The sequence below is a fragment of the Trichoplax adhaerens genome, genomic scaffold, assembly GCF_000150275.1.
Source record: "Trichoplax adhaerens TRIADscaffold_1 genomic scaffold, whole genome shotgun sequence".
Taxonomy (NCBI): domain Eukaryota; kingdom Metazoa; phylum Placozoa; class Uniplacotomia; order Trichoplacea; family Trichoplacidae; genus Trichoplax; species Trichoplax adhaerens.
The window spans coordinates 5,872,641-5,898,184 of record NW_002060943.1 but is presented as its reverse complement, the minus strand read 5'-3'; the positions used below and the strand labels follow the sequence as shown (position 1 = coordinate 5,898,184).

Below are 25,544 nucleotides of genomic sequence, written 5' to 3'. Positions count from 1 at the left end.
GATAGTCTGTACACATAACCCCGTAAAATAGAATAGAGATGATTATTTTTACAAGATGTTAATATCTACTGTATGAAGATTGATATTTGCTTTGCTCATTCAGCAATCCATTGTAAGATATTTTAACGTTCCATAACAACATTTACGTGAGAATTTTAAAGCGAAATAAAAGCTATTTTGTATTCTATATGTTATTCAAAATACAGAAAAGAATACGTAAATCTTAAAGCAATTGAGGACTTATAGCATTCAGGTTTCATTGCCATAATAATTAATCGTTGTCATTGGAAAATGATTTTGTCTGTCAGGGTTAAGAATCGGATATAATCAAGCTATCTTGCTAGACATTTTAGATCACCGTATACAATTATTACCAGCAAACTTAAGCCATTTTGCGTTTTATAGCTATGATGAAATGACGATAAGCGCATTAATGGCAGTATTAAACAGTAGTACTCTGAAATACGAGATAAACGCATAGTTGTAATATGTAACTTTTTTTACACGTTAGGCTTTACTGTTCAATCATTATGATAGAGGACTAAGATACGGTAATTGAGTCAAGTCAATACATTTAAATAAATTTTCTGCCAGGTTAAACTAGCACTAAGCTACAGCCAATAAATGAATCGTTACTTCATGTACTATTAAGTAGGCCTAGGTCAACTGAACGTTTATATATCTAACTACAGCGCCAAAGTATAGTAAATTTAATAAATTGATCAGAAGGGAATGTACGTAGTGCGTCTCATTATTTAAATTACAATTATTAAAGACTAGGATTGATCATATAAAATTTTAAGGCGAGCTATTTCCAAGAAGCAATCGAGAGCTAAAGATCTTTACACAATTTTAGTTTAGATTTGATTCTATGCAACACTGTGATGATAAAACGATGCACTAAATTCTCGGCTTATTCCATTTTTGACATTTCAAATTTTGTCGTCATGATTTCCTAAGCGAAGAATAAATTAAAAAGTTATTGGCCATATCGTAGCAATTAAACATAAATAAGACTAAGGCGATTTTAATGCATTCAGTAACCTCATCCGAGTCTAGTAAACTTGGCAGCCCACTATAAAATTAATTAATAAAATTTTGTCGATATTAAAATAATAGTAACAAAAGTCAATCACGTACAACGAAATGAAATTTTAAACTTACGCATCTCCAACGGAAGTTGGTATATTTTGCTCGACCCACTTCAAATCGTCCTCCTATGAAAATAGTATTTAAATTTCAGTACATATTCGAACATATCATGCAATTGCGCGTATCGATTTAGGCATACAGCTCTAGAAACAGTACGCGACGTGGACGAATTATTCACTGATCGCATTTTCATTCCATCTATTTAAATTAAATAGAAAAAGTTACGTAAGGTTTTATTCTATTACTAGAGTATATATACATATACACAGTAATTAATGAAAAAGAGCAATACAAACCGAAAGCTTCTGATAAAGCAGTTCCGGCCTCATCATCTTCGTCGAGATCGGTCAGAGGAGAAAATGCATATCTAAAAGAGTTCATTCACATGGATACTAGTCAGTTAATACCTCAGAAATTTGATGTAGCATTCAAGTCTATAGATGACTTTTATGTGTTAATAATATTCATTTAATTCTATATCTTACACAAAAAAGAGTAACGGTTTAACAATTTCTAACAATTACCTCGAATTATTTTGCGTTGGTCGCCATAAGACCATAATCACTAATAAGATACAAGAAAACAGAACATGCCAGAAAGCTTCATCTAACCATAAATCTCTCCAATCCTGCAGAAATCCTTAGTATTAGTAAAATAGTGAAGAGATAATATACTACATCAAGTTGATGCAGTCTATTGTTTAGCTGTAGTTGTTCTGACTACACAAATTACCTTAATACAGTTACCAACTTGATGGGTTTTTATCGACCACACCATGAAAATAACCGATACTGCAGGGTGGTAAGATTAATGTTTGTTGCATTAACGTATTATATTGTATACAGATATTCATATTAGCAGTTTAATATTGAGAAAACATTAATTTCGTAAATATCGATACCTAGTACAGAAAATATCAAGGTATTAGTAAAGTGTCTGTAGAGGGTCAGCTTTATTTGATTTCTTCGCAACCGTAGAGTTCTTGTTGTCTTCACTAAGGACATAAATACTTACAGAATATTAAGGCATTAACAAATTATGACAAAATACTGGTTTAGTAGATACATTTTATAGTACATCACGCTAACAACAGAATAAAAAGGATATCCACCAGCATATGCCAGCATCAACTAGAGCTAAGGGGAGGCTTGCAAACAATATCTTTTGGGTTGCTTCACCTTTAGTCTGTATTATAAGATCGATAATAGGAGTCACATACATAGGTAATCTTCATTGAACGCTATTCAAGCAACACGGAGATTTTGTACTGTATAGACAAGAATACAAACTTGTACTACACGCATCATGCTTTCTATCATGCTTAGAACAAAGTAAAGACCGCCAACACCCAACACCCGATTCAACATTGGTCCTAAGCGTGGTCTAATAAATACGAAATATTTAGATAAAAGTGATTTGAAAGTATTGAAATATATCAGCAGCAAATTGAAACCAACTTTACGATTCCATAACCAAGACTGACGATGATAACCAACATTCTGGCTATTGTTCGCTTCATGCATGAGATAAGTTCAGCAAAAACCAATAGAGATTGATCTACCAATGCGAAAAGCATATGTGTAGTAAACGGTTACTCATTTTTAGCTAGTAGCTGTAAACATCTGCCGAAAACAGCAAGAAAATACACGTAAGTTAATCATACTAACTTGCTTGACCAGATCCATTAGTAAAATTGTAAACAGAGTAGAAAACGGCTTTTTCAACCATACCTACATTAAGAATCACATCACACATTAAAGATTACATGAATTTGAATGTATACCTTAAGTGTAATAGTACATTAGAAAAGGTAATCTATTTTTAATACCGAAAGCAATGACTCCACCAATCCAGAACTAATAGCGTAATACAAGAAAAAATGTCGTACCATTAAATATTAGTATTGATTAAATAAATATGTAGTTGCAAAATTGTAAAATTATATGACGCAACCATACTTGTATTCTTAGTAGATCTCTCCACTGACACGCGCACAGAATCAACCAGACGAAGCAATAAATACTATATATACTACACATAACCGCGTAGAACTGTGCCAGTAAAAATGAAACGTAAATAATTATACGACTATGAAACAATTAAGAACCAAAACTAAGCATTGAGAACAAATTAATTTGAACAGCTACCGGCAGTAATGGGTATTCAGCCGAACTTAGATATCCAGTAGGATTTTTGGTAGATAGTTTCACTGTAACGTACATAAGAAGAATGGCTCAATTTTTAATAAATTATGTCTTAATGAATTAGCTAACTATAGCTAAAAGTACGTGCATACAAGTACAATTTTCCTATATAGCTACAGTTCGTATAATAATTCGACGAAAGATTCAGTAACTGTGTAAAGAGTGACGTCATAACATAATTACAGTATCTCGGTCTTGATTTAGATATTGTATTATGGTATTTTAATAAAATTAAAAATTTGCTTCTCGTGAATATACATTACCTCCTACATTAAAAGTAACATTCGAATTAGGGACAGGCTTGGATATTGCGCTTACAAATGGCGTAATTTCAATTACCACTATATAAACGCTTTCGTTGATTGTTTTCGCTACTTGGAAACTTGCCTTTTCAAAGTATAAAAAAGTATATTTTTAACTTCTCACAGTAACTAAGTACTCGTAAACGTATAATTTAGAGATAAAACGAAATAGTTTAATGAAAAGAAACTAACTTTATAGTATAAATCCTATTAAGGAACTGAGTCAAAACATAGTAGAGTTAATTATTACCGATTTATTGTCATCAGTAGATGTTACCTTAGTTGGTTCAGCTGGATTGCTATCATTGGTATTCGTACGTTCGTTATTAACAGCTCGAGCAGATCTACTTCCGTTATTAGTTGTCGGCGTTGTACTGTCATTTTTACCATCCACTGTAGCATGCGTTGCGGGCGGAGCAATCTATCATGATATTAAATATGAATAGATAAAATAACGAGTTAGTCAAATTGTGTAGCTCATAAACGAAAAAGTACTAAACGTGTTCAAGAGTTATCATTGAGGTATTACAATGGTCCTATCAGCACTGAATAGATTAACTTACTGTAGGCGCTTTGCTGAGTGCATGGTTCTACAAAAGTAATTGATTTTAAAATTAATACTCTAAAATTAAGACAAACCATATTACAAATAATTACAAAGAAAGCTACGTACGGTTAGTGAGATATCATCTTTACACTTGTGTACTTCAGAGGCATGGATTCTTGGATTCAAAGGTACATTTCCCATTAATCGCTTAACATCCATTTGCTGTAGAGAAATAAAGATTTATTTAGAATTATACCGATAAAAACAATTTAGTGTATGCAACGGGTAAAATTTTTATTTCTCTAAATGAAAGATATCATCCTAATTAATGCACAAGTTATTATAATTATATGTTAAATAAAAAGTATAGAATTACTACAACAAAATAAATATGGATACTGTCATGATTGGGCTCTATAATAATATAGTTCTCGGTATATTAGACTCAAATACAGCACTATTACAACACATTTAATCGCAAGTTAAGTACTTGTTTTATAGATATACGCGTAATAATAAATTTACTATTTTAGTTACAAAAAATACATGGAAATATTTTACGCGAAATAATACCATAAGTAGATATCCCTATAGAATTTAATGCTAGCGTAATTGCAGTATCCAAGTGCGGGGGCATTCTAAATTCTATTCAATATCAGATACGCTATAAATGTTTAACATTGAACTGAAAGTAACTTTCACTGGCGTTTACACTGCATGGCCATGATAATTGCTTTAACGGTTGATATTGCTTTCACTTTATTTTACAAATTTGAGCTCAAACACTTAATTGATCATATATATTACTGCATCATAATAAGTAATGGTCTAATACAGAAAATCGTTTTTTACGCTATAATCTAATCTCTTAGGGTAACACATTATCGGTAAAATACATTCATATGCTCAGTTAATATTTCTTATCAGACGTAAAATCAAATTAGATTTGCTAATAGTTACAGCGTACTTGATAGGCAGAGAATATTAATATTTGTAACGGTAACATATAATTTCCTAAAACTATATATATGAAGTAATAAGCTTTGCAAAGAAGTTACGTATTTTAAAGTAAGCATTAGTAGCGATCAACAATTTTAAACTTTCACAAAAATGTACAACATAAGTCTGATTAGAGTGAAAATATCGACTTCTCAGCTAGGTAAAATAAAGATAAAAGGATCACACCATTTTCTTTGAATGCAGACATAAAGTAGACAATATAACTGCAGTTGTATGCTAGTATGATTTAATGATTTACCGATTGTACTCCTTGCATATCATTGAGACATGAACGTTCTAGTAAAGACCATGAAAACCGGAGTTTTGCTTCTGAAGGTGTCGATTTGCAATCAGTGACTATAAAGATAGATATTGCCGTTTCTGATTACCAGCATTCATCATCTTAAATTAATTTAATATTAACAATAACATAGCAATGACGAAAGTAAAAGTGCTTATTAATGTTATCCAGTTCGATTTTGTACTTTATTCTATTTTTGAATCAATTAGGGTCAATATGATACTATTACTGCGTAAGATGATGGTGTATTGAGTATTCGTACCCAGAGTTAATGGAGTCAAATCAGATAAAGATTATTAGTTAGAAGTAATACCACTGTATATTACGGTTGCAACAATGTTACAAAGTTTCAGGATACGACATAGGCAATCTGTATGTTTCTATTTCTTATTTTATTCAGACGCCACTATACTAAGATGTAGATTTTAAAAGTGAGAAGTGGTGAAAATAAATTTAAAACGGGTAAAATCAATCCAAGAGTTTAAAGTGTGACGATAATGCTGTATTTACACTTTATGGTATCACAAAGTTAAAGAAGATGAATATATCTTTCTTCTTTCTTCAAGTTAAGGTATTATAATATTATATTGACAGTATAATGTACATATCGTAATTGGAATAAGGTATAAACGTGACAAGCATTTAACGTGGAAAGGAAGAATGGTGTACAATATACGATAATAGAAGTTTGAAATTTTCTCTTTCCTTTCAATACTATGTTGTATTGATATCTTTCTATTAAGAGATCGACTATATCGTGTACATACTTTTATAATGTAGACGAAGTTAAAGAATAAGTCTCGTATGGTATAGTAGTTTTTAGTTTTTAATACTTTTTCATTTCTTTTTCAATACATTATTATATTAATCTATTTCAAATTTCCTATCAGGAGATAGGTAGCTTTCATGCTCTACTTTTAGCAAGATAAAATCTTTTGTAGGGCTTTCAAGTAAGTCGTGATAGTATGTTTAACAATTATAACATTACAAAGGCAAAGAATTTGATACACTCGTTGTAAATCTTCTCTTTTTCTCTTTCAATATTATATTATCGTCATGCCATTTACTTTGAGATAGAAAACTACTTGACAGAATTGACCTTCATTGGGGAGACGGTATAAAGTCATAACTGAAGAAGATATCTTATATTTATCCATCTATCAATATTAATATCTTATCCATACGAATATTGCAGTATGTGTGTAAAAATTATGATTATAATTATAGACGATTTTGTCACAAGTACTATTACAGGTTAAAATTTCGACCAGTTTAAAATGGAAAGTTATAGAATAGAATAATAAACGTCATCAAGTTCTATATTATAGGAAATATCTTAATATCCAATTTTGATATAATTAATACAATATTAATTAGGATCAAAATAATTGATAATATTGAGGAAAAACTACATAGCACATTTTTAGGTAACTTACTATGAATACTAATGGAAGCATTGGCATATAACGATTTCTGCTGGATGAGGATATTCTTAGCCTAGAATTGAAAACAATGCAATTAACCAGGATTAGTGGATAATTACGCATATTCCCTTAGATTATCCACCTTGATGTCAATCTACATGAGTCTATTCCTTGATTGACGATTGAAAAGTAGTGAATTCGCGTCAAACGTATCGAGCGAGCCAGTACTCGTAATTTATTATTACATCATTAACATGGCAATGATAGAGATAGCTCTATTGCCATGTCTGAGATGTCAAAATGTGGTTATTATTATTATTATTACATGTTACAGTATCCTCGGAGAAAATTTAGCCTAAAAAAATTTCGACTAATATAGGTATAGCGAAAGTAGTTCAAAATGGACATATCCCATTCTACAGTATTTGAAGCGGGTAGAACATGATGACACGCACTAATTCATCCTGAATATATATTCAAGGCTACAACATAGAATTATTCCTGTGGTCATTCTCTCTCTATTCTATTTTTACAGTTGTTATCCAAGTCCATTCTTACTATGACGCAAGTTAACTACTGTACAAATGTCGAACGAAGATTCTTGACTAGGTTGTAGAAAGGAGAGCGAGCAAGTGCAGCAATAATTCTATATAAATGAGACAGTTTTAGTGATATTAATAAAAATCATTGGCTTAGTTAATAGTTTTTGGAGTCTAATTTGTCCTACAATAGTGATAGCAATTTAATCTAGAATAGGTCATCATTAATTAGTTCAAGTGGAAAAGTCGTAGTGAAGTAGAATGGCGGCGTAAATATTGTTTGGCTAAGCGATGATGGCCATTTATTATGACAAGCCCCAAACAATAGAACTGAAACTATACTGTAGTCTATATGCTTGATCGAAGCCCCTTTGCGTAGTCCGTTATCCTATGTAATGCTGATGCTTATGATTCAGTCAGCTAGCCATCAGTAAGATTAAAGACGTCAAATAAAAGCTCTACTCTATCGTTATCATGAATTCTACTCATAGTTTCATTAAGATACAACCTGATTAATCTTTAAATTAAAGATTCCTCGTTCTGGTAAAGCTAGACAAGGTATTAAAAACGATGCTAAAATCATCCATTTCACCATGCTTAAGCTGCGCCATATGTAAGCCATCTTGGATGCGGTTCACCTCTATCTTCACCGTCACAATCAAAACGGATTGAGGTGCTTGCAGGAGGTTTGCGTATACGCATGCGTATAGGATGAGATCATCCCATCATTGACGTCAACGTGGACGACCAATGAAAACAAAGGAATTCAATTTAAAAAAATAAAAATACTGTTTATTACTCTACTAGAGTACTGTAAGTGTTCTGTCGCGTTCTTAAGATCGGAAGGATTAGAAATTTTGTCGTTTTCATCTTGATCATTTTAATTGTGATATCGAATTTCCAGTGCTGGTTTTGGCTTTAGCATTCAAGTAATAGTTGCTCGTTTGCTAAAAACGATTTTCATTTTTGTGTACTGTACAGTGTACACTGTACACTGTACAGGATAGTAGTGTAATCCCTGTTAGAACCGGAAATCTTACTGTACACTGTACTGTACACTGTACTGTACACTGTACTGGACTGGAACTCGGTAACGGTCATTCAATTCAAATTTCTAGCTGACTTGATCGTTATAAACATTCGCATACTATATTGGAAGAATTTGCAGTAGGAATAACTATAATTGATATAGTCAGCTCAGACTTGATTAAATTCAACATTGTAAACATACGTCTTCTGTGTGCAAGCTGTAAATTTCAGCATTCTTGAAGTTCAGGAATCAAAATGTCCAATTTTGAGTCATTAGACGAACTGAAAGCTTTGAAACGACCGCAGTTGCAAAAGCTTTGCAAAAAACATGGAATTAAAGCAGCTGGAAAGGTAATGGAAATAGAAGGCATAATGAAATGACCATAAGCTATTTGGCTAATAATGTATAACTTCTGTTGTCGAGTAGAGAGCTAGGATTTTATATTACTGAAATGAATAGTTGCTAGATAAACTGTACTGCACGTATTGAGCATGCAATCGCGTGGAGGTGTAAGCAAAAGATGTCATGAAAATCGAACAGTCTGATCATAAATGGCAAACTCCAAAAGCAGAGAATTTAAAATTTTATATTTTCAGGCATATTATACTGGTATTGATGGATTAAAGAGTACATATATACTGTATGTAGATCATTAGTTTGTATAATCAATAGTATCATAGTGGACCAACTACTACAGTCACTTCTGCAAAAAAATTTGGAGACAGGATTGTTCGATTGCAACGAATAAGTATACTTCAAATTATAATTAATGATTGACCTGACTACATTCTATACCGTCGCAAGATGCAAAAAATATCGTAATATCCAAATTTTATGTACATGGAGCACCTGACATTTATACTAATGTCTAATTCTAAAGTTTCTACGTTCATCATGATAATGCAAGACTGTATACATTTCTGTATTACTAATGCCATTGAAAAGACGCGTGTAAAAGCATCTACATTTTAGAATAATCAATCTTAGTCTAATTGGTTTTTGTTTCGAAACACAGTAGATAACATAACTTATTTATTTTTATTTTTATTCTACTATACAATTTCCTATTCACTATCCTATGATAATTTCTATCCGTTGTTCATACAAAATTGCATCTCATTTCTGCTTAAAGCATCATTGTACATTTTATGTGAAACCACAGTACAGGCAGTATTCTTACAATATTTTACTGCATATTCCAATTTAACGTCGGCTATATATTATTACTTCATTACCGTTAACTGTATTCCATACTTATAAACATGCAGTATATGCTGTATATATACGTATACATACACATTTACGCCAAAATGTAATATTAATAGTTGTCACGGTTCGCTTACGAATTTATATACCAAGTAAATTAAGAAAGTACTTTTAGATTATTGAAAGGTATCTCTACCGTCACTAATTATACGCGTATTTATTATTATCTTCAAACGTACAGTAGTGCTATAATTTGATCATGATACGAACGTAGACTCAATAGTTTATTACTTATATCATAATTATGTTTCGTTCAATTTAAAGAACACTTATTTTACAAAATCTATATAGCAGCAGCACTTACATATACGGTATACGTACATTGTTGATCATATAGCAGAATTCATTCAAATCATCTAGCCTTCACACTTAACTTGGTGAATCAAGGCTAATTATATATATACAATTAGCATGATTTGATAAGTGCCTTAGTAACATTATCTGTAGCTAACGATTCTCATCTATTATACTGTAGCTTATTCTTTTACTTTAAAACATTTTATTCCTAGCTTTCTGATGGCGTGGATTACGTATAACAGTGAAAATATAGAAATCTGCTTTAATTATAATCATTTAGCAGACATAGCACTTAACATTTATAATTTGTATCAATAGGCTAACTTGTTAATAGTAACTCGCTAAAATAGATTATTGCAGTGAAAATAAAACCAAAAATCATTGTTGAACATAATTGTAATACACCCATAACACATACATTCTAATTACGCCATATTATCACTGTGTATTTTGCATTAAGAACATCGAATTGATAGCTGCCCTTAAGAGAATATTGCTCAAACCTAAAGTTTCTGGTAATACCTGGTAAGTCAACGCTCAACTTAAAGAATTGATTTCATAGATATCCGCGTTTCGACAATATACTGTGCTGTCTTGATATTAGGTACTATAGGTATGCATGCAGCATAGGATGCAAGTAGCAGCTCAACTGCAGCTGTTACTTTACACCATACATTTTTCTGTCTATTTATATGTTACATACAGTATGTGTGTTGTATTGGTATTCCACACCATTAAGGTACTTATTAATTTTTTTCTTATGACGGAATTCTCTACCGTGAACATTCCTTCTATTCTCGAAGTACGCAATATAATTTAGTTGTTGAAAACGTACAGGAGAGATTTGAAGTATTTGTAAGTATCAGTAAAATGTTTGTTTGATTTAAAATTTAAAAATAATAATATAATAAAATCAAAGTAGAATCTAGTTTGCAATCAGTCTCAGCCCTCTCGCCGCCGAACCTACTATTTGATATACTATGCGATAACGATTCACGTTACACATAATATCACAGACACAAAATCTAGTGTGGTGATATCTTAGGCGGATAAACTAATTAATTTATCATCCCGTTAGACACAGAATAGCAATCGCCTAATTTTAAGCAATTTTGTTACAAATATTTCAGAATGGCAAGATTGAACCAGAAAGTATCTGCGATTCGACTACTGTACGTCGTCAGACTTACGATAAGGATGTTAATCCTATCAGTTCTAAAGAGAATCAAGACCCTGTAGAACTTCAGGTAATTAACATCATAAATAAATTTGGCTGCTTTTACCCTTCGTCTTGTAAACTATATAATGCGCTATCCTATTTGCACTCATATGTTGCATAAATATTGTACTTATTCATGCCATTATTAGCAATTACTTTGCATCAAAATAAAACCATTAAAAAATGCTATTTAGGTAAAAGTTGTGAATGATAACTTATCTGTTGGCAAAGTTCAGGCTGATCTGATGATGGAGCTAGGTGAAAGAGTGGCTGGTAAATAGTGAATTGTAACTGATAAAAATATTTCATTTAGCACTTTTTCTTAGTTATATATTACTGCAGCATAATGTTAGTTTACTGGACCTTAAAAATATGAGATGCTAGAATAATTACACTCTCTTATTAATTATATTATGAACGGATTAGCTTAAGTTACTTCGTGTTCACAAAATACATTCTAGCTCGTAAGGCTCTGGGATCTGAGACTGATACATCTAATAGCCCGTGCATACAAAAGCCAACCAAGGTAAAAGAAAAGCCGCCTTCTCAAGTTTCAGATCCACCTAAGACTAGAAAAAGAGCTCAAAAGAGCAATGGACCAACTAAAACCAGTAACATAGCTAAGAAAAGTGCATTAAAAAAAGCCGACTCAGTTTCGTCCTCCAAAAAACCAGGTACTTATGTTGTGCTCACAAATGTGTTGATTTTTCTTGCTAAGTGATGGATTTTCTATAATTTAAAGCAAGAAAAGCCACCAAACTCCCTGATTTCAAAAAATTGCACGCTCAAAACTTCAGCAAGTACGTATTAAGGATTCTCTATTTGTTACTCTATAATTTTCTGTCCTTTTTAACACAATGATGTAAATGGACTGTATTCACCAAGGGAGAAATTAGATTGTAAGACATACAGATAAAATCATATTACTCGTACAGTACGTTATTATTGACAGTATCCTTTCAGGTAGAAATTTTATTGGCCAATGAAGTAGATGAATTTTTGAAGTACATTTGACAACATCAGTGCATAATATTATCACTATTTATAATATCAGATTCGGCGAATCACTAGATACTTATCTAGACAAGAAAAATAAAAGGCGGCAGTATTTAACGCAAAAACTGGTAATGAGAATCAAAAATTTAACTCTAATCTGTCTCTTAATTCATGCAAGATTAGTCGATTCTGTCGTTTGATTGTATTTTATGACACATAATCGATATTTATGTATTCCATTTTGATAGCAAAATAGTGTTGAAAAGAGGAAAATTGTGAAAGAGCCTACTGTTAGCTTTTCAAGCCAAGTATGTGATATAATTATATTTTGTATACGAAGTTGCCTTAAGTCAGTTTGCTATGTGTATAACATATTAAACCTATCATCATTATTAACTTAAAAAAGATTCCAGTACATTTCAACTTTTCATTAAACGATACAACAAAGACTGAATTCAATAATCGGACACCATCACGTCGACACGCTAAGACACCAAATAAAAAGATTCGCAGTACAGTGGTATCATCAAAACAACCAAAAAGTAAGCAAAAATCTAAGGTCACTAGTTGATATTTCGTATTCAAATAATTATTTTGATAACAATATAATGGAGTATTAATTTTTATTTCCAATCTATGTTTTAAATTTAGCCCCTATGAGTTTTAAAACGCCAAATAAGCGTATGAAGAATGCATCAATAAATCAAGCTCAAAGTAATGCATATTGCAGTATCGATTTAATTTAATTTGGCGCTGCAGTCAGATTGTGCAAGTATTTGTATTATATGTAATGTGGCCATATTTATTCGTGTAGCACCGTTACAACGAGTACAGTTTGAAGATAGCGCTTTTCAGAGAAGGAAAAATTATGATTTATGCAGAAGGAAATCGATTGGTGCAACGTCAGCAAAGAAATTAGCTAGAGGTTAGACGATTTATTCAAGGGTTATTGTCTTTGATTCCTGAAATTATTAAGCCTCAATTTTTTTTGAGATACATATGATTAGTAAATACTTTATGTTATGATCTGACAGAAAGAATAAGATCCATTCAAAATCATCCGCAAGATAATACAGTCTCACACGAGATTGACGTCAAGAAAGTCAAAGTTCCAACCAGGTTCGCATTAAAAGCAATAAAATCGTCCTATGGGGTTGCGCCTACACTGTTACATTGAAATCAGTTATATCAGTGCAACATTAATGATTAGCCGTATTTTACTGTACTGAAATAAAAAACAAACTCTTCGTTATTCGTGAATAAGCATTCTCTATCATATAACTTTTACTAAAGAATTGATATTTTCATATCAGGGAGCAGAGACGAAATAATGCTTTGAAAGACAGATCGAAAAAGAGAAACGACGCAGTGTTTGCTCGGCGTGGAATTCAACTACGTTAATGTATCGTACTCGTTCTGACTTAACAATATTATTCTTATACATAAGCAGTATGTACTATGCACGAGTAAGCAACTTACCATTCTATCTAATGATCATTTTATAGCTAATTTAATTCTATCTTTACCAATCGTTCGGTAAGCATCACACGTAGTATTTGCATCCCAAATTATTAAAGTTTTAAACTGCATGCGTCTACCACAGTGTATGTCGATCATTACATCAGCTCGTTTTAGATAAGAACTGTGTCGTTTGACATATTATTTGGCGACTGCTATAAAGTACCTTCTTTTCCCCCCCCCCCATTTTTATCATATGCCCTACATTTTCAATTTTTATTGTAAATATCCGTTAGTTGGTAAAAGTTTAACTGTGTAAGTTTCTCATTATAATTATTGCTTTAACGTTTATAAATAAAAATGAAATTAATAATTGTCAATGCTATTCTTATTACTATATTACGCTTGCTGAATCTTATCCATGTCCTTGTTTTCAAGTATGATACGTACTTACTTAATATAAATAGTGCAGCCCATTACTGTTTTTAGGTAAAATAAATATATGCCAATCCTATAAATGTGTGTGGATCTGCTTCGTAAAAATTTCGAGTAGAATTCGACTATTTTCTACATGATCGGGTATGCTACGATATTTTATCCACGCATTACTCCGGGATGAAAAGCCATCATTTATACAAGTAAATGAAGTTTTGTATTCACAATCTCAAAAACTTAGAATGTTTCGCACAATAGTACGAAATCATAATTTGCAGACACATATCATCAACTTTGTAGTAATAGGCGATTTATTAGAACAGCAAGTATGGTAGACACTTATTTTGCTCTACTCAATATGAAATTACCATAATTGCAAGCGTACACAAAGGCGATCAAAATTAAACCATTTTCATATTTGAAGATTCGAATCAGTAAGTTATCAGCATTTAAATACAATATTGCCATCTAAGCGTTACTTCATTGTTGGCATAGCCGTAGGGGCTACTTTATCGGTGGCATCTTCTTCCCTCCAAAGGCTGGTGATAGTTTTCGTTTGGGTGTAGAATGCAATACCCTAATACGCATAAAATTATATTGCAGGCTCTTATTTAATAAATGTACATCAAATCAAAATCGAAGTCAAAATAAACCTTACCGATTTGCCATAGAAGTTGGTGTCTCCTCTGAAAGAGCCTCTTGATCCAGTAAAAGCAAACATAGGCAAAGGAACCGGGATGGGAACGTTAATTCCGATCTATATTTACGAAATACAATGATTTGAAGGTTAAAAAGTATATATCTAGCTTTAAGGTGTTAAAACAGATAATCCAATAAAATTTTAGTCGGTAATACACTTTCTTTTGGTCTAAAATTGTTCAAATTAATACCTGGCCAACGTCGACTTCATTTTGAAATTTACGAGCAGCAGCTCCAGAGTTCGTAAAGACAGCAGTGCCGTTACCGTAGGGATTTTTATTGATTAGAGAAATGGCCTTTGCAAAGTAAGTTAAGAAAAATGTTAACATAATCCATCAAGAGAATTGATTTCAATAACTTCTTACCTCATCGAGGGTGTCAACATTTAATGTAACCAAAACAGGTCCAAATATTTCTTCCGTGTAACATTCCATATCCGGCTACATCATTTCAAATTACAGTTTTTAGAAATTATAAATGGCAAACAAGAAGTAATTAAATGATATACCACGAAAAATATACCTTCACGTCTGTTAATATTGTGGGTCCAACGAAATTTCCGTTTTCGTATCCTTTCACAGAGATATCTCGACCATCCAAAATAAGCTTTTTCATAATTAAAATATTTCATAATTAAAATATTTCATCATTTTTATCTATATCTAGTCATTATACGAAAAAGTAACAATAATCAAAACTAACTTATAGTAAACTAACCCCAGCACCTTCATTGACTCCACTTTGAACCAACTTGCAAACCCTATCTTTGGCTTCTGGAGTGATCAATGGGCCTAAATCAGCTTCAGGTTCAGCTCCTACAAGTTTTATGATAATAAATATAAAATGATGGGATTAGATATTCAATGGAAGTGAAGTCATATAATAATATAATCCTTCACGACTAGTGTCTATGTAATGTATCTTCGCACAACTTATTCCGTAATACCTTAATAGAATTACCTGCGCTAACTTTCAGTTTTTTCGCTCTCTCTACCAATTCAGGAATCCAGTTTTTAGTTTCACCAACAAAAACTGCAGTTGATAAAGCCATACATCTCTGTCCAGCGGCTCCAAAAGCAGCACCGCATAACTGAATTGAATAACTTAAATTAAAGAGAATGCTATAATACACCGAGTTTTACTAGCAAAGTACTAACGGCGTTAAGCGTTGCTTCTTTGTTCGCATCTGGCAAGATAACGCCATGGTTCTTAGCTCCCATGTTACTTTGTACTCGCTTTCCATTAGCTGAACCTCGTTCGTAAATGTACTCGCCCTAGTCATCATCATAGGTATTACGTAAGTACTACATTGAAGAAAATGTTAAAAAACCATGTTTTGAATGTGAACTAACAGCTTGATCAGAGCCCACAAAAGATACTGCTTTAATAACAGGGTTGTCAAGAATAAAGTTTACTGCTCTCTTGGCTCCATGAATTACGTTAACAGCACCATCTGGTATTCCAGCGTCTTGAGCCAATTTCATCATTAACATTACAGCACCAGGGTCACGTTCAGATGGCTTAATCACGGATGTGTTACCACAAACTAACGCCATTGGAAACATCTAATAGTAATTTATTACACAGTAATTATTTTTAGAACTGTTACAGGTGCAAAAGCAAGTCGTTTTATGTGTTCGCAACACGGAGCTTACCCACAACGGAATCATAGCAGGAAAATTAAACCTATAAGACATTAAGAACGGTTTGACAAAAAAGTTAATATTAACCTAAAGGCAGTCATCATTAAGTAACAATCCACGGTCGCATGATGGCTTATGTAAATTAACTTGTATTCAAATTCTACGTTAATTACGGAGTTATTCCTGCAGTCACGCCTAGTGGTATTCTGTAGGTATAGGTATCCATATCTTTCGCAACAGAAGGAAGGCTTTCACCTAACTGTAATGAGGTAATCGAACAGGCATGTTCTACGACCTCTATAAGAGATTGGTTGAAATCATGAGTTAAAAATAATAGCATGAATAATATCCATTCGATCGTTATAAAATAGTACTTTTATCAAGTATTGCAATGTAAGAAACGCTATTAGATTTACAACAAGAATGAATCATATTGTACTCTCAAATTTATACTACTCGCAGTTCAATCAATATCCTTACGCAGGCCGCGAAAAACATCCCCTTCTGCATCTAATAAAGTTTTGCCTTGCTCCATCGTGATGATTTTAGCAATTTCAGGCTAGTAACAACCAATCATCAAGAGTTATTTAAGAATTGGATAACAATCTTACTAACCGCCAATAAAGTATCAATTCATTACCGAATTTGTACGAATTAAATCTTGTAATTTGAACATAACTTGCTGACGTGTTAAAATTGATGTTTCCTTCCAAGACTGAAATGCTCTGTCGGCAGCAGCAACAGCGCTGTTCATTTCGCTATCTGTTGCACATGGCACCCTTGAGACCACTTCATTAGTAGCCTATGAAGTAATAATATAATGTATAACAGATATCATAAAATAGCTGATAATTCAAGCATTTAAAACTTCGGTTCTGACAGAATAAATACCATATGTACATATATCACATATATATGGCAAATATACAGGAAGGTATAATAGAAATAAAGCCTGAAATTCGAGTATTAACTTTAAGAATAGACCTACAGGATCGTGAATGTCAATCCATTCGTTTGTTTGTGATTCAATGAATTTGCCATCAATAAAGAGTGGAGTTGTGGTCTGAAATATACAGAAAATAATATCAATCATGAATTGCATCATTACCATTAATTTAGCAGATTGATTAGTCGGTACAGCTAGATAATGTTTATAACAGCCTGTCTATTGAATAGTTAAGTTTATACGAGAGCTTACCGCAGATGCGTAGTTACGATAGAAGGGCAACCTGGACGCCTAATCATAAAACGAGATCGATTATAGTTAATTAAATATGCGTGCATGCGATAAGTACAGGTTAAGACTTGTTTGTACGAAGTAGTACGATTCGTATAATACTATAGCGAAAACTGTCCTTTATACTTTGTCTTCGTTAATGGATTTACAATGCACTTAGCTGTACTTTTACTATCATAGCTGCAATGATTACAAAGCTTTTTAAAGATTGGCTCATTTGGAGCAGAAAATACAGTGAGGGTTAGCCCTTAGAGAAGTGTTATCGTAACTAAAATGATCGTATGAAGCGAAATCTGGCTAGGATGGATAAAAAATCGCCGGTAGCTCGCAATACAATACAAAGCAATAGTATTCGTAGGATTTTGCCTTATCGATCTATTCCTGTAGATAGCTGCCATTATATCACCCACCAACGGGTGATACGTATCATTAGTAGAAATTTACTAGATATTCTCCGATCATTGCAATTGCTATAATTAACGCGTATTTAATTCAATGAACTATAACTTTAATTACGATCAATAACTATATTACAGATTGTATATAAGTGTGTTATATAATAGCTACAGTTTATTTTGTGTAAACTACCTGCTGTGAAACGTATTCGATCGAAGTTCAAGGTACATAATTCACGCTATTACGTGTGCAATATGCAGTAAGTCGCTGTGAGTTCGCAAACATGTTTATGTATTCAACGTCATTCTGATGTACATCCGGCTTAGATGTTCCTATAGCTCGTGAAGTATATCTGTATATCCAACACTCCTGTATTAGGATAATCCATATTGCTAAGTTACTTTCCACTGTATCAAGGCGCAAAAGATACAGGTTACAGCTATTCTAATTATTTAACAGTTATAGCATAAATCTCTGTCAGCTGGAACATCATCAAAACTGGAAATACTCGTCGGATTAAAATAATTCGTATCAATTGTTTTCCGTCACAACTTGCAGGGTATAGACAGTAGAGTACCGTCTAAATTTGATGCGTTGATACTGGTGAAATGTAGCAGAACCTGTTTTACAGCACATGTACTACTGGCAGCTTTGATGCAACTTGTAGTACAATACTGCATACTAAAAGTCAGCGTAATAAAAATATCATCTGAATGTCATAATGGTACACGTAATAAGCCTTTTTCAATTAGCTTGTCATTGTAGGATGAAAAGTATAGGATGCTACCAGGATATTTCTTTTAGTAATTCCTCATGGTGCAGTATCACAGCTTACGGCAGAAGATTTTTAATTAAAGGAGATTTATGATTCAATTTCATATTTGCTATTGCTTTGCTCCATACGCGAGATGAAAAGCGAAGTTAGGTGGTACTGTAATTACTCTAATGTTGTCTGATTAAAATCGCATTCTTCTAGTACACATCATCATGTGGCTAATTAAAAGTCCCTCAATGATATAATTCCTTAGTTTTTATTAGTATCGATACTACTTTCATGTCCTATATCCTACAAGCGAGTTGGAATAACAGCGTAATTCTGGAGGTGGGTTTCATGATTCTATCAATGTCTCTTTTATCAACTGTATAGGCTTTAGCAGTGATACAAGCCCATATTCCAATGATTACCATTTATCGTCAACAACTGTCCAAAGTAGACATGGCTGCGTGAATTAGTATCGTTTTGCAGAATATGATAATTAATAAGAGTAACGATAGTAAATTAAATTAATGTACTCGTATTCACCGACAGATCTACGGACAGTGTTGTACGGGGATTGGCACTTTGTCAGTAAACATCTGCATACAGTAAGATGATAATTAAGAAACGGACAACCATCACAAATGCTGGACGATATTGGATGATCAAAAGTAAAACTTGAAAGCAGAAAGAGAGAGATCTACTTTTATGTCTAGAGCAGTAATTACTGATCACTTTTAATGAATTCATTACCATCGCTGTTCGATTTACTCAATTACTCTAAATGTACTGTATCGTAAGCTGGAAACACATGTTGCGTTAGCCACGTTCCAATGAGAATTTTTTGAAGGGATTTAGTAAATTAGAAAGTATTGTGATAAAGGAATGGAAAGACTTTGAGAACCATAACTAACACCTTATTAACGAGGCTGGTAAAGCAATCATTCTATACAAGTAACACAAGGATCAATAATCAACCAAAGGATTGGCCGATCCAAGACATATTTCACCAACTGTATTGACAATATTTTATCCTATCAAGCCCAATCACAAACTGATAAGAAAGTAGTGATATGAATTGTTGCGAAAGCGTGCACGCTGTTTTCTGAGTCTATAGCAATAGTTTTAGTCTTCCTTTCGTTGTGGTAGATGAAAATGACCTTTTGAAAGTGTCGTAGCTCCTCAGGAATAACTATCCAACACCCTCTGGTCGAATAATTGATCGATCAATACTACTCCGTCACGTTAACAATTGGTGTCATTTAGGAGGACCTTGATCAATCAATCTCTACCCTAGTCTACGCAAGTGTACCCATTTCTACGACGATTTTCTTCTTTACTAGACCTACTTTATTCACTAAATGGTCATGTTGATGACGTCGATGTATTCCATGTTACTATTCAAACGCCATGGGTAATATCTTATTGCTGTAGGACAGTCCACTGTTGATTGCAATTCTGCTACTGTATTTTACTGAATTTGTACCTTAGTGATCAAGACGCAGTTACGCCAATTCTACTGTACAGCAAGTCAAAATTATGAAGTACAACAATTTTCAAATTGAGCATGTAAGATGAAATAGAGCACAACTAAATGTTTGCATTCAAGACTGAAGTGAAATCCATTTCCTAGTAGAAATACCTGCTTTGCAATTTGCGAAATTCTTGACCTAGCAGAGAGCATTTTTTTCTTCTTTGATTGCAAGTGCGAGCTGTAAGCCTGTGGCCAGATAATAGCTTGACTGGGCTTGTGTGGGTCGATGTGAGTGCAAGATCGAGGTTTTGTTGTACGTGTTTCGATGGCACTGAAGCACTCAATACGAAAGACTACAGTACAGATTACAGTACAGTACAGTATTGTTCAGACAAAGTAAAATACAGTACAGTACTATGTACGGAGGCCAATGCTGGGCGTTGTACAGTACAGTACTGTACTGTACACTGTACAGTACTGTACTAAAATAAAACAATAGGACTGTAGAAAATTTGACGATGTACTGTAGCAAAATTGGCGATTCTTTTAGATATTTTGCAGCGGATGTTCAATAAAATAGAAATATAGCTGCGAATTTGAAATTTTTGACTCAAATGCTGCTGATTTATAAAAAATTGAATAGAGTTCATCCATTTTTGGCACTTTTATTTCATTTTGAAAAATCGGAATAGAATTTCCAAACGTTGTACTGTACAGTACTTTCTGTGACGTACTGTACACTGTACTGTACAGTACAGCACAGTACACTTGGTTCTTTACCCTGTCCGCCCGTCTCGAGTATCCGTATAGCGTGTACAGACTGTCGTGACGACAGATGACACAAGCCTGCCTTGCTAAAGATTGACGGGTCACAAAGTGTGACCCCTCCACCCCCCACCGGACCCTGAGCTAAGACTGCCGGTTTTCAGCCTTTTTAATCATCACTTGTTAGAAACAGCAGAGGATTAAGGGATTCTACTAATATCATTCATAATTCAACAACAGCAACTGTGCAATGGCGTTCCTACAACATATAACAAAATGCAAAAACTGGCGTTCACTGATAGGTATAACTATTATCATTTAAAACGTGCCAATAAAAATTGTTGTACCGTAGTAATCAGTACAACACTTGCTGTATTAGCGGGGAGTGTGTTAGTTTTGCATAACGTTATTATTTTATTTATTTGTATACTTTCAGTTGATTTCGTTCAAGATTTGACAATACATGACATTCTTAACTGTCGACGATAAAATTACAGTACCATATAATTTTAAAATTCTCGACAGGCTTAGTGGTAGCTATTGACCGTCGACAAATCCGCATAATTCCTACTTTTCATCTATATTATGAGTAAGTTCCATCTTCGTAAACGATACGATACTGTACGGTACTGCATGCAATTGTGCAATGGACATGTTCAATCAAAAGAGAGGAATAGATTGTGCTTGTTCACACTCTCATGTCCCATATCTAGATTAAGTCTACTAGCAGTAAATACTCCCGTTACAATAATGAATCTGGCTCATTCTAATGCGATTGCATCCTCTATTTCTTAACGATGCCTATCATGTACTTTATCTGAGTTTGCAGTTCGCATCTAGTCTTAAAATTAGGTTTGTATACCCATAAAATATAGTATTTCTTATAATTATTTACAGTATAGACGCATGGTCTACTAGATACGCCATACTGCATCTAGTAGTCCATAAAATGCGTATATAAGGCAACTGATTGTTTTGGCCTTTAAGATGGTGTCAACTATCGGCTTGAATATCGAACTATCTATCAGATCGTTGGTCTTTCAAATATTAAGTTATCCAGGTATCGCCAACTATCATCGCAAGAACTTATATGTGACAAAAGTCATCTTCGTGACATCTCTATACCAGTAATATTGACGATCTCCTGAACTGTAGGATTAGATAGACTAAAATAGTAGTTACCAACTGGTTTAACTTGATTGTATCTATCACCTCGAAGAATGTTAAAGTTAAAAGTACAATTTTGAAGTTTAGATGAAATATTTTAGCATGCTAGATCTTGATTATATCTACGTAGCAATAGCAACGGATTGGTATTGTAAGTGGCAATGGTGTAGATTAGAAAACGCACTCTCAAACGTTGTTGTAAATTAGGGATATTTCTAGCTCATAACATCATACTACCGTACTTGCAATATATCATATTATTGTTTGCAGCCTTGCTTGCAAGCCTTAGCAGGGATTTCTAAGAGAAATTTGCTGGCTGTGCAGCGAATTCAGAGAGCTCAACAGAGTCTAAAATGGACACTCCATATTTGATCATTCAACTACGTCGGCCCAGAATATCCAGAATGTCACAGCTCACAAATGTACAGTGTACAGTACAGTACACTCATTTTACTGTACAATGTACTGTGCGTACGTTGGATACGGTACGGCTTACGAAACCGTACTGCTGTACTATACTTCTTTCAGAGGTGCAGTAAGTCCCGTATAGGCGTGGCGCAGCAGTGGGCCTAGCTGCGGCGTACTTTGTACTCCGTAAAACATCCAATATTGCGGATACTGTACTGTATCTAAGTAACTATCTTGCTGTTCGAGCTAAAGGCAAGCCTAGTCGCCTTTGCAAAGTACGGCTAGGCGTTGTAGGCTATGGCTTTATTTCGCTGTGCGATGGTGTACCGCACGTTTAATACTAGCTTGCATCAAGGCTTAGCTAGCTAGGTAGACTATACTAATAAAATTGCACAACTGTTGACACATTAGATTCTTCTCAATATTTTATTCAACGTGGTCCAGTCTAATTTTAAATTAATTAAATAACTTGAAATCCATTTTATTGAAACTGACCTAATATTCTATATTCAAAATTTTTTTAAATAGCGTGTGAGTAATTCAAAATAGAAATGTAATAAACGTAGTAAGGATTAGTATAGTGATACCGTATGATGAAGTATTCACTCGCTTTCTATCTACATTAACGTAAAAAGCGTATTTAGCCTAACGCATATAGTACGAACTAGATAGATCTCAGACGATTCCGTACTACAACACGTTCTTGAAAATGCACAACCACTGATTAGGAGTGATTACATGATACAAACACTAACCTGTAGTCACTACTCATTGTAGAACTGGTGACTTCTATTCGAGAGAGGCTTAACTTTCATTAATCCTATTTAGGCCACGGCAGAATGATGTCTTCGTATCAATTTAACACCTTGCAAGTGGAACAAACAGGCGATAATGTATATCATGTGCAACTTAATAGACCAGACAAGCGTAATTCTATAGATGACGATATGTGGAAGTAAGTAGTTGAACATTCAATACACAAGAATAATCTGCAACTTGATATTATACAGACTTAATTGAAAGCTCTGAATCATATTGGTCACGTTGAATGAAAACTAACCAATTTTTTTGGCTATCGTGATGCTATATCACTCACTGTATGACATTGCTAGAGAAATCCCACAGTGCTTTGATAGTCTGGGTACTGATTCGTCATGCCGTGTTATTATTTTATCTGGAGCTGGTAAGATGTTCTGTTCAGGTGAGAAATGTGCCTAACAATCCTATGCGTATGCTAGTATAGTCATCGCGAAAAGTCATGGTAGTCTAGCTAAAGTATTTTTTGCACTTTATTTAACACTATAGGTATCGATCTCTCTGTTTTGGCAATGCTACATGATCCCAATCAAGAGGTTGCTAGGAGAGCCATTGCAATGCGTATTGCTGTAAAAAAATTTCAGGATACCTTTACCTCAATTGAAAAGGTTTCTAAAAACATCTCATCAATTTTTGATACTGTATATTGTAATAGATCTAAGTAGTATTACTAGTTCCAACTCAATCTTACAGTAAGACTCGTCGAATTATTAAGTAGTTTCACACCTATAATTAGAATCCTTGAAGCGTATTACATCGTTTAACTAATTCGATGATTATATACATATTAGTGTCCCAAACCTGTAATTGCAAGTATACATGGTGGATGCATTGGAGCCGGTAGTATTGTTTATTTCTCAGAAATAAAAAAATTTTTACAACATCAGCTGCATATCACTATTGTTGATCGTATATTGAATTACTTTGACAGTGAAGCTATAATTTTTATGCTATCTTATATGTGCGTTGTAACTTACACTAATCGTATTACTTGTGATTTAAAGGTATCGATATGACAAGTGCTTGTGATATTAGACTTTGTTCTCAGGATGCTTTTTTCTCGATTAAGGTAAACGATGAGATTTATTCCAGCTGGTATATATAAAATTATATAAGATAAGCCTCTTTAATTAATACAGTAACAAAGATGCATACTTTATCTTGTTCAAATTGAAGGAAGTTGACATGGGATTAGCTGCTGATGTTGGTACATTGCAGCGGTTTCCAAAAATCGTGGGAAATGATAGGTGCGTATTTGTAATTATAGCTCGTCAAAGTCTAGTATAAGCATCCTATGATTAAATTACAGGATATGGTATTTGCTATTGTGCTGCTTGAATTCTGTACATTCACTCTTAAGTGAATTTCATATTAAGAATTCTTTTTATAACACAGCTTAGTTAGAGAGTTAGTCTATACAGCAAGAAATTTTTCTGCTACTGAAGCGAAAGATATTGGCTTTGTTAGGTAACTGATATTAAATATGTATCATTTGCCCCACCATACCATAAATGATTTGGAATAATAATAATGATATGGAAAATTTAATGTCTTTAGTTTATCTGATATAGTTATTTTAATGAATACTTCTACTAATTTTAGTTCCGTTCACGCCGACGCCAAAACTCTTACTGACGCGTCAATAAAATTGGCTACCAATATTGCCAGCAAAAGCCCTGTTGCAATCACGGGTTCAAAAATTAATATGAATTATTCTCGTGACCACTCGGTGGATGAAGGTTTAAACTATATTGTAAGTCTAATTCTAACATCAATTATTTCCATGCTTCAACAAAGTAATACTGCTATTGTATACAAATAGTGGTACGAGTATAAAAACAGCAATGCGTGGCATTATTGTTTCATTTTCATACGTTATATTCTTATCATTTACGAATATTTAATTTTATACGTTAGGCCAACTGGAATATGAGCATGCTGCAATCTGAAGATTTAATGACGTCAGTCCAAGCAGCTATGACAAAGACTCCGCCAAAATATAAAGACCTTTAA

The 25,544-nt window shown here is 33.4% G+C and overlaps 4 protein-coding genes across 4 annotated transcripts; 2 read left to right on the top strand and 2 right to left on the bottom strand.

Annotated features, from left to right (window-relative positions):
- Positions 1–1,045: 1,045 nt before the first annotated feature.
- On the bottom strand, positions 1,046–8,090 carry TRIADDRAFT_51923 (uncharacterized protein; the record flags this gene model as incomplete). The annotated part of the gene is made up of 12 exons (XM_002107889.1): positions 1,046–1,075; positions 1,165–1,217; positions 1,449–1,519; positions 1,677–1,791; positions 2,820–2,882; positions 3,620–3,743; positions 3,936–4,079; positions 4,222–4,248; positions 4,332–4,427; positions 5,464–5,561; positions 6,942–7,002; positions 7,977–8,090. The coding sequence occupies 12 exons, from the start codon at positions 8,088–8,090 to the stop codon at positions 1,046–1,048; spliced, it is 996 nt and encodes a 331-aa protein (XP_002107925.1).
- Positions 8,091–8,752: 662 nt separating this feature from the next.
- TRIADDRAFT_51922 (uncharacterized protein) lies at positions 8,753–13,677 on the top strand (the record flags this gene model as incomplete). Its single annotated transcript, XM_002108670.1, has 14 exons — positions 8,753–8,848; positions 10,522–10,586; positions 10,767–10,800; positions 11,192–11,308; positions 11,475–11,553; positions 11,742–11,954; positions 12,023–12,080; positions 12,335–12,404; positions 12,525–12,584; positions 12,683–12,818; positions 12,928–12,990; positions 13,091–13,201; positions 13,311–13,395; positions 13,590–13,677. 14 exons carry the CDS (start codon positions 8,753–8,755, stop codon positions 13,675–13,677), a joined length of 1,275 nt encoding a protein of 424 aa, XP_002108706.1.
- Positions 13,678–14,465: 788 nt separating this feature from the next.
- TRIADDRAFT_36962 (expressed hypothetical protein) lies at positions 14,466–17,604 on the bottom strand (the record flags this gene model as incomplete). The annotated part of the gene is made up of 14 exons (XM_002107888.1): positions 14,466–14,746; positions 14,828–14,926; positions 15,060–15,164; positions 15,234–15,308; positions 15,391–15,474; positions 15,586–15,683; positions 15,829–15,958; positions 16,026–16,142; positions 16,221–16,433; positions 16,524–16,554; positions 16,685–16,808; positions 16,992–17,070; positions 17,152–17,313; positions 17,500–17,604. The coding sequence occupies 14 exons, from the start codon at positions 17,602–17,604 to the stop codon at positions 14,645–14,647; spliced, it is 1,524 nt and encodes a 507-aa protein (XP_002107924.1). The 3' UTR covers positions 14,466–14,644.
- A 5,953-nt stretch (positions 17,605–23,557) lies between these two features.
- TRIADDRAFT_20308 (uncharacterized protein) lies at positions 23,558–25,544 on the top strand (the record flags this gene model as incomplete). The annotated part of the gene is made up of 9 exons (XM_002108669.1): positions 23,558–23,670; positions 23,828–23,916; positions 24,021–24,139; positions 24,323–24,374; positions 24,536–24,600; positions 24,708–24,778; positions 24,927–24,998; positions 25,134–25,284; positions 25,449–25,544. 9 exons carry the CDS (start codon positions 23,558–23,560, stop codon positions 25,542–25,544), a joined length of 828 nt encoding a protein of 275 aa, XP_002108705.1.